General features: G+C 55.7%; 1 protein-coding gene and 1 long non-coding RNA gene across 2 annotated transcripts in view; both read left to right on the forward strand.

Moving 5' to 3' along the window:
- LOC306823259 (DENN domain-containing protein 4B-like) overlaps nt 1–9883 on the forward strand; it is a gene marked incomplete at its 3' end in the record, with an annotated part of 17130 nt that extends 7247 nt beyond the window's left edge. Inside the window, exons 2-8 of the mRNA XM_079342715.1 lie at nt 5529–5882; nt 7353–7608; nt 7714–7783; nt 7864–8033; nt 9136–9377; nt 9467–9533; nt 9683–9883. Of these exons, the coding sequence (XP_079198841.1) occupies nt 5548–5882; nt 7353–7608; nt 7714–7783; nt 7864–8033; nt 9136–9377; nt 9467–9533; nt 9683–9883 (1341 nt within the window). The remainder of the gene's footprint in view (nt 1–5528; nt 5883–7352; nt 7609–7713; nt 7784–7863; nt 8034–9135; nt 9378–9466; nt 9534–9682) is intronic.
- The window catches only part of LOC306824086, a 22506-nt gene that overhangs the window by 10861 nt on the left and 1760 nt on the right, over nt 1–9885 (forward strand). The window lies entirely within an intron of this gene.

The raw sequence follows: 9885 nt of genomic DNA on the forward strand, positions 1-9885 counted from the left end.
CACACACACACACTGACACACACACTGACACACACACACACACACACTGACACACACACACACACACACGTACCAGCTCACACACTGACACACACACACTGACACACACACACTTACCAGCTCACACACTGTGACACAGTTCTACCACACTGACACACACACACACACACACACACACACACACGTACCAGCTCACACACTGACACACACACACACACACACACACACACACACACACACAGCTCTGACACACACTCGCAGGGTGTGTGTGGCGGAGATGTCTCCTCTTCTTCTCGTGGCGTCCGTCCTCTTCAGCTGCGTCTCGCTCATGAAAACGTTAAAGCTCTTCTTCTCCCTCACAGCTCCGCTCACTTCCTGTGGCAGCTTTTCAAAATAAGAGCTGAAGCAACACGCTAACAGTGTGAAGACGAGCCGTAGCGTCTCGTAGAGAACGACAGCGTTGAGGCTGGGGGGGAATCATGGGAGTGATTCTGTCTGCTGCCTGTGTGTGTGTGTGACTTCCTGTGCTGCTGCCTCTAGTGGACGCTCCAGGAACTGCAGGTGTTGACCGGAGACGTGATGTTTATGTCTTGCAGGCTGGTCGGGGAGGTGTAGTGAGGCTGCACCCGGAGTTAACCCTTTATCCCCCGCCTGTTTTTAAGCGTTCAGAGCGAGCTGCCCGACTGCAGAGATGTTAAAGACTCAAAGTGTGTGAGAGACGTTTGATCACGCTGTGTGGGACTTCCTGTGGCGGGTCTCTCACTTCCTCTTTACCGTTAAGCCGTTTGAAGAACCACTGACGAGCTTCTGCTTCAGGTTTCATGTTTGAACCAGCTGAACGCTCACCGACATGTCATATATTTATCAAGCTATTTAGGTGGACATGCACCTGGTGGTGCACGTGATGGTGCACGTGGTGGTGCACGTGATGGTGCACGTGGTGGTGCACGTGATGGTGCACGTGGTGGTGCACGTGATGGTGCACGTGATGGTGCACATGATGTTGGCGTGTATTTCCAGCGACGTTGGGCCGAGTGTTTTAAGGACAGAAGAGCAGTTTGTTTTGTGTCTGTTCGGCGTCTTGTCGGGTTTCAGCGCACGTGACGGATGAGTCGTCTCTTTTCCTGCGCCCGAAGCTGCACTTGAACTCAGCGCAGAGATCAGAGTGAAGAAACAGGTGACTCACTGATTAACACACTCTGAGAGAGTCGGCTTCTCAAAGTGAAACTGACAGCAAACCAGAAACCACAAAGACTCCAGGATGACATCACGGCACGCCGCCACGCTCTGACCGGACTGTGGCGCCCGCTCTCAGTGAGGAAGAGGAGGAGCCAGGGGTCTGTCTTCACCTGGGAACTTTGTCTCCTCTCTGGCTTCTCTGTGTCGACGTTGAGAAGAGGTTAGAAGGCGAGGTAACTGCGGCGTGAGCGAGCGGACGTGTCCGGCGTGTGACTGGACGTCACGGCGTGTTTTTAAGGAAGCAGCTCCAGGACATGATCTCCACGTGAAGTCCAGGTGAGCCCAGCTGTACTTCTCTTATTTGACCTGAAGGCTCACGCTTCCTCATCCGTTACGTCTTGTTTCCATGGCAACGTCAAACATGCCGCCTCTGTTGCTCCGTCGTCATGGTTTCCTCTGAAGCTGATCTCAGCTGATGTTTGTTTCCGTTTTACTTTGATTTGTTTATTTAAAAAAAAAAAACAACAACAAGGGAGACGTGGTGACGCCGCTCGTCTCCTCCTCGACAGTCAGAGCTGCAGGACGCTCCTCAGGTGTCTCTACATGACATCGTCTCATGGCCGCCGCCAGGAAGACACAGCGTCACTCAGTCAAAGATGGAGGACGCCCCCCCCCCCCTGTTTAAATCTCCTGAATGTTTGGAGAATAGAGAAGTGAGTGAACTGAAGTGAACTCTGTCAGTGAGGAAATCTGCTGCACTTATAAGAGGACTTTCCATTATGTATTTAGAGGTGTGTGTGTGTGTGTGTGTGTGTGTGTGTGTGTGTGTGTGTGTGTGTGTGTGTGTGTGTGTGTGTGTGTGTGTGTGTGTGTGTGTGTGTGTGTGTGTGTGTGTGTGTGTGTGTGTGTGTGTGTGTGTGTGTGTGTGTGTGTTTCCATTGTTGCACAGGGCCCTCTCTAACAGGAAGTGGTTGTGATGAAATCAACTGTTTCAGCTCAAACGTCTGTCCTCGCTCTGCGATGTGAGCGAGCCCCTCCCTCGCTGAAACAAACGGCCTCGTCAGCTGTCGACCTTTGACCTTCTTCCTGTCACACTCGGTCTTCTTGGGTGACTGTGGTCGTGCGTCTGCTTCACCAGGCGACTCCGCTGTGGGTCTCGTCTCTGCAGCTGTGACAGAGGCTGCAGGTCGCCGCCCGTTGCTTTGGTGTGACATAGAAACAAAGGTGGTAGGCCGGACTGAACACGTTCTATTGGTGCGTTACCAGGAAGTGATGGATGAACAGGAAGCAGGCTGCCATGTGTTCTCTGACCCCACTCGCTCCTTTGGTTCTGTCCTCTCTCTCTTTCACCACGTGAGTCCGAGCCGTCCCCTGCTACCCCGACAGAAGGCTACCAAAGAGCAGGACGGATCCTTTATGTTGGTACCATTCACAACTGTAGACCAACCGAACCTGTACCCAACTGAACCTGTACCCGAATGAACCTGTACCCGAATGAACCTGTACCCAACTGAACCTGTACCCGACCGAACCTGTACCCGACCGAACCTGTACCCGAATGAACCTGTACCCGACCGAACCTGTACCCGACCGAACCTGTACCCGAATGAACCTGTACCCGACCGAACCTGTACCCGACCGAACCTGTACCCGAATGAACCTGTACCCGAATGAACCTGTACCCGACCGAACCTGTACCCGAATGAACCTGTACCCGAATGAACCTGTACCCGAATGAACCTGTACCCGACCGAACCTGTACCCGAATGAACCTGTACCCGAATGAACCTGTACCCGAATGAACCTGTACCCGACCGAACCTGTACCCGACCGAACCTGTACCCGAATGAACCTGTACCCGAATGAACCTGTACCCGAATGAACCTGTACCCGACCGAACCTGTACCCGAATGAACCTGTACCCGACCGAACCTGTACCCGACCGAACCTGTACCCGACCGAACCTGTACCCGACCGAACCTGTACCCGAATGAACCTGTACCCGAATGAACCTGTACCCGAATGAACCTGTACCCAACTGAACCTGTACCCAACTGAACCTGTACCCGACCGAACCTGTACCCGAATGAACCTGTACCCAACTGTACCCAACCAAACCTGTACCCAACTGAACCTGTACCCAACTGTACCCAACTGAACCTGTACCCAACTGTACCCAACTGAACCTGTACCCAACTGAACCGGACCTCCTATTCGAAACGGGGCTTTTGTCCACAAGTACAGAACCTTCTATTCTTGAAGAACCCTGTGGATCCTCTCCCACATTTAGTTCTGACTCTCACATACATCTGACAACCATCAACTCAGAGACCTGATCTGCTGATTCATGCACATCTCTCTCTCTCTCTCTCTCTCTCTGTCTCTCTCTCTCTCTCTCTCTCTCTCTCTCTCTCTCTCTCTCTCTCTCTCGCTCTCTCTCTCTCTCTCTCTCTCTGTCTCTCTCTCTCTCGCTCTCTCTCTCGCTCTCTCTCTCTCTCTCTCTCTCGCTCTCTCTCTCTCTCTCTCTCTCTCTCGCTCTCTCTCTCTCTCTCTCCCTCTCTCTCTCTCTCTCGCTCTCTCTCTCTCTCCCTCTCTCTCTCTCTCTCTCTCTCTCTCTCGCGCTCTCTCTCTCTCTCTCTCCCTGCTCTCTCTCTCTCTCTCTCTGTGTGAGGATGGAGGGTGATAGAGGGCAGGGGACATTTGCAGTTACATAAGAGCGCTTTCAGCATCTCACAGCATCCTATTTTTATAACACACACACGAACACACACGTAGACACACACATGGAAATAGACACACACGTAGACACACACATGAACACACACGTAGACACACACATGAACACACACGTAGACACACACATGAACACACACGTAGACACACACACAGACAAACAAGTGTGTGTGTGTCTGATCTGCTGGTCTGGTAGGACAGTTAGTGACTCTTCTGATCATCTTTAAATGTGTCTGACATTAAAGATTAAACTGTAAAATATGGACATAATGGTAATAATAATACATAATACATAATATGGACATTATGGAAATAATCTGTGCACGCCGCAGTCTGTCGGCGCCGCGCACTGCGCCGCCTTTCCCCTCCCCTCTGCTCCATTTCCCATGATTCCCTGCCAGCCTCGACCTCCTCTTTTGTCATTGTTTTGATTGAGCGCCCCCTGGTGGTGCAGTTTGTGCTGATTCCCCAGGTCGTGTCCCTGACCCCGCAGGTCGTGTCCCTGACCCCGCAGGTAGTGTCCCTGACCCCGCAGGTCGTGTCCCTGACCCCGCAGGTAGTGTCCCTGACCCCGCAGGTCGTGTCCCTGACCCCGCAGGTCGTGTCCCTGACCCCGCAGGTCGTGTCCCTGACCCCCCAGGTCGTGTCCCTGACCCCGCAGGTCGTGTCCCTGACCCCGCAGGTCGTGTCCCTGACCCCGCAGGTCGTGTCTCTGACCCCGCAGGTCGTGTCCCTGATCCCTCAGGTCATGTCTCTGACCCCGCAGGTCGTGTCCCTGACCCCCCAGGTCGTGTCCCTGACCCCGCAGGTCGTGTCCCTGACCCCGCAGGTCGTGTCCCTGACCCCGCAGTTCGTGTCCCTGACTCCCTGACCCCGCAGGTAGTGTCCCTGATCCCGCAGGTAGTGTCCCTGACCCCGCAGGTCGTGTCCCTGACCCCGCAGGTCGTGTCCCTGACCCCGCAGGTCGTGTCCCTGATCCCTCAGGTCATGTCTCTGACCCCGCAGGTCGTGTCTCTGACCCCGCAGGTCGTGTCCCTGACCCCGCAGGTCGTGTCCCTGATCCCTCAGGTCATGTCTCTGACCCCGCAGGTCGTGTCCCTGACCCCGCAGGTCGTGTCCCTGACCCCGCAGGTCGTGTCTCTGACCTCGCAGGTCGTGTCCCTGACCCCGCAGGTCGTGTCCCTGACCCCGCAGGTCGTGTCCCTGACCTCGCAGGTCGTGTCCCTGACCCCGCAGGTCGTGTCCCTGACCCCGCAGGTCGTGTCCCTGACCCCTCAGGTCATGTCTCTGACCCCGCAGGTCGTGTCCCTGACCCCCGCAGGTCATGTCCCTGACCCCGCAGGTCGTGTCCCTGACCCCGCAGGTCGTGTCCCTGACCCCGCAGGTCGTGTCTCTGACCTCGCAGGTCGTGTCCCTGACCCCGCAGGTCGTGTCCCTGACCCCGCAGGTCGTGTCCCTGACCCCGCAGGTCGTGTCTCTGACCTCGCAGGTCGTGTCAGTGCGTGGAGAGTCGATTTTGCAGCGCTGTGTTTGATTGCATTCATGTAAAACAATGACATCAATGAAACGGACGCTGACTTGTCTCTGTGTTTTGTCTCTGTGTTTTGTCTCTGCAGTGGCGGGCAGACAGGCGGCATGACAGAGGAGAAATGTCCCCAGCTGGTGGACTACTTTGTAGTGGCAGGTCTGGACCCTGCAGGGCCCTGGAGGCCCCTGGACGAGGATGGAAAGACCGCCTACAACTCCTCCTCCTCCTCGTCTTCGTCTTCGTCGGGCCGAGCGGTGGAGTCGGTGACCGACCTGGCGGTGATCGCCCGGGGGCTCGGAGAGGAAGTACCAGAGGGCTTCACCTGCATCGAGAGGACGCTGGGCGGACACTCGGCTGAGCTGAGCGCCGGCCTCATCAACAACCCTCACCTCTACCTTTGCTACCGGCGAGGACGAGACAAACCGCCCATACTGGACCTGGGGTGAGAACAGCTGTTTGTTTAGCTCTTTAATTAATTGAACCAGGAGCACCGACTCGAGAGGCAGCGAGACAGAAAGACGTCCAGAGTCTCCTGTAGGTCACGACCACGGCGGTCCACAGCCGCATCAATTTGTGATTGTACCCGAGCTAAAAAGCCTCTGCATGTTTCTAATAAGCTCCAGCAGCAGAAAGCTGCTCAAACTAGGATCAATGTTGGAGATGAAACATGGAGAGAGGTTAGAACGCAGAAAGCTTTACAGACCCATGCAGAGCTGGCTAAACACTGAAGCTACAGTGTCCACCACATGCAGAGCTGGCTAAACACTGAAGCTACAGTGTCCACCACATGCAGAGCTGGCTAAACACTGAAGCTACAGTGTCCACCACATGCAGAGCTGGCTAAACACTGAAGCTACAGTGTCCACCACATGCAGAGCTGGCTAAAAACTGAAGCTACAGTGTCCACCACATGCAGAGCTGGCTAAACACTGAAGCTACAGTGTCTCTACATGCAGAGCTGGCTAAACACTGAAGCTACAGTGTCCACCACATGCAGAGCTGGCTAAACACTGAAGCTACAGTGTCCACCACATGCAGAGCTGGCTAAACACTGAAGCTACAGTGTCCACCACATGCAGAGCTGGCTAAACACTGAAGCTACAGTGTCCACCACATGCTGACCTGTGTGAGAGGAGGGGGGGAGACAGCTCTCTGTGATGATTAGAGTTTAGACTGCAGTACTCATTTTAAACACTAGGGGGCGGAGCTACAGACTGCTCCTTTAAGATAGGAAACCAGGAGTCTGAACGTTTAAAGAAGCTGTGAACATAAACACACATCTGGATTATTGGTTCCAGATGTGGGTCCCTTGAGTTTGTTGGATGAGTTTGCAGCCTGGACTCAGGCTCAGGTTCTGACCCGCGTGCTGCCTCAGAGGAGAGTCGAAGGGTTTCATCAACAGTCAGCCGTTTAAAGGAGAGAGAGTGTGGTGCATGTTAAAGCCTCCCTCTTATATAACATGGAGGATTACGTAACGCTGTGATTGGTGGGCTGACTGTGGCGCTCAGGACTCATCACACATTCTTCTCTTTTGTCTCTTTATGTTCACACGTTTAATGACAGCAGATAATGAGGCCAGTCCTGGTCCAGGACCACAGATTACATCACCGACGCTCTCTCTCTCTCTCTCACCACAGGCCAGTTCTCCTGACAGCACGCCAGCGCTAGGCAGCGTGTTGCATCCTGTGCCAAGGTCACTTCCTGTCCACACTGCCTCCATTAAACATTCACTTCTCCCCTCTGTTTAAAATACGGTGCTTTTATTTTGAAAGTGGACAAACGTATCACTCAGAGGCTCGTTGCCTCGCCGTTAACACGTGACAAAGCTGGTGCTGGACAATCAGCTGGTTTAGAGCAGCGCCCGGTTTGAGTCCCATTCACAGCTTCCTGTGTGTTTCCTGCGTCCCTGCAGGGTTCTGTACGAGGGGAAGGACCGGCTGAAACAGGGCTGGTACGTGATCGAGACCACGCCGTACAGCCGCTCGGCCAGCCTGAGCACGGGCGGCGCCCCCACGGCTCACCGGGTGTTCCTGACCTACAGACGGGCTCTGGACTCTCAGGGTCTCCACACGCTGGGCGTCACCGACATCGCCCTGCTGCTGCCCAGCAAAGGAGAGGTCGCCCCGCACACCTTCTGCAGGGTGGACAAGAACCTGAACACGGGGATGGTGAGTCCGACCGAGGCTCCGACCAATCAGGACGCATGACCTTCAGATCGGTGTGTAACCTCTGTGTGTGTGTGTGTGTGTGTGTGTGTGTGTGTGTGTGCGCAGTGGGGTCCAGCTCTGTACGTCTGCTACAAGAGAGCCGTGGCCAAAGCCAACGCGCTGGTCTACAAAGCGGGTGAGTGTCCGGCGCCGCCCTCGCTCAGGCCGTGACAGGAAGTGCGCTCTGTTCTCATCACTGTGTGTTTGCTGCTGCAGCGCTGCTCAGTCGCTACCCGCAGGACGACCTGGACTCCTTCCCTCTGCCCGAGTCCGTGCCCGTCTTCTGTCTGCCCATGGGCGTCACCGTGGAGAGCTGGCCGCTGAACGCCAAGTACCAGCTGCCCGTCTTCTCCACCTTCGTCTTCACCTCGGCCTCCGGGGACAAGGTAGGACTGTCAGAGAGCCTCCTCCTCCTCCTACTGCTCCTCCTCTCCCTCCTCTTCCTCCTGCTCCTCCTCCTCTCCCTCATCTTCCTCCTGCTCCTCCTCCTCCTCTCCCTCCTCTCCCTCCTGCTCCTCTTCCTCCTCCTCCTCCTACTGCTCCTCCTCTCCCTCCGGCTCCTCCTCTTCCTCTCCCTCCTGCTCCTCCTCTCCCTCCTCTTCCTCCTGCTCCTGCTCCTCCTCTCCCTCATCTTCCTCCTGCTGCTCCTCCTCCTCTCCCTCCTCTTCCTCCTGCTCCTCCTCCTCTCTCCCTCATCTTCCTCCTGCTCCTCCTCCTCCTCCTCTTCCTCTCCTTCCTCCTGCTCCTCCTCCTCTCCCTCATCTTCTCTCCTTCCTCCTGCTGCTCCCTCCTCTTCCTCTCCTTCCTCCTGTTCCTCCTCCTCTCCCTCCTCTTCCTCCTCCTCCTCCTATTCCTGCTCCTCCTCCTCTTCCTCTCCCTCCTCCTCCTCTCCGTCCTCTTCCTCTCCTTCCTCCTCCTCCTCTTCCTCCCCTTCCTCCTGCTGCTCCTCCTCTCCCTCCTTTTCCTCTCCTTCCTCCTGCTCCTCCTCTCCCTCCTCCTCCTCCTCTTCCTCCTCCTCCTCTTCCTCTCCTTCCTCCTCCTCTCCCTCCTATTCCTCTCCTTCCTCCTGCTCCTCCTCCTCTCCCTCCTGCTCCTCCTTTCTCCTTCCTCCTGCTCCTCCTCTTCCTCTCCTTCCTCCAGCTCCTCTTCCTCTCCTTCCTCCTCCTCTTCCTCTCCCTCCTCCTGCTCTCCCTCCTCCTGCTCCCCCTCCTGCTCCTCTTCCTCTCCTTCCTTCTGCTCCTCTTCCTCTCCTTCCTCCTGCTCCTCTTCCTCTCCTTCCTGCTCCTCTTCCTCTCCCTCCTCCTCCACCTCTCCCTCTCCCTCCTCCTCCTCCTCTCCCTCTCCTTCCTCCTGCTCCTCCTCCTCCCCTTCCTCCTCTCCCTCCTCCTCCTCCTCCTCCTCTCCCTCTCCCTCCTCTCCCTCCTCCTGCTCCCCCTCCTCTCCTCCTCCTGCTCCTCCTGAGTGTAACTTCCTCCTGTCCTCCTGCAGGTGTACGGAGCAGCCATCCAGTTCTACGAGTCGTTCAGTCGTGATCTTCTGTCTGAGCGTCAGAGCGTGCGTCTCGGCCTGCTCAGCGTGGTCGACCGCCGTCCCATCACCAACCGCAGCCTGCAGGTGAAGAAGAGCATCTGCGTCCTCTCGCACTGGCCCTTCTTCACCGTCTTCCAGAAGTTCCTCACCTTCGTCTACAGATACTCCATCTCCGGCCCGCACGTCCTGCCGCTGGAAAAGTCAGTGAGAGCGTCCTGATCATTATAAATCACATTATTTCTAACATGAGACTCTTCTGAATCTTCTGCCTTTGTTGTTCTCTGTGCAGACACATCTCCAGCTTCATGCACAACGTCCCCTTCCCCTCGCCGCAGAGACCTCGCATCCTCGTCCAGGTACAGAGCCAGACTGACCTCTGTTAGACCATAAACCTTCACCATCCCTCAGGGAACATCACAGCTGACAGTGCTGCTGCAGACGCTCGCTCCTCATTGGTCAGCTGTTTGTTTGTACCTGAGTAACATGCTGACTCTTCCTCCTGCAGCTCTCTCCCTACGACAACCTGCTGCTCTGCCAGCCCGTCTCCTCCCCCGCTGCCCCTCAGGTCAGTTCACCTCCAGCAACACACCAAACACCAATCACAGCAGGGCAGGAGTCAAAGGGTTCAACTGACCAATCACAGCAGAGCAGGAGTCAAAAGGTTCAACTGACCAATCACAGCAGAGCAGGAGTCAAAGGGTTCAACTG

Source organism: Symphodus melops, assembly GCF_947650265.1.
Source record: "Symphodus melops genome assembly, chromosome: 5".
Classification (NCBI taxonomy): Eukaryota; Metazoa; Chordata; class Actinopteri; order Labriformes; family Labridae; genus Symphodus; species Symphodus melops.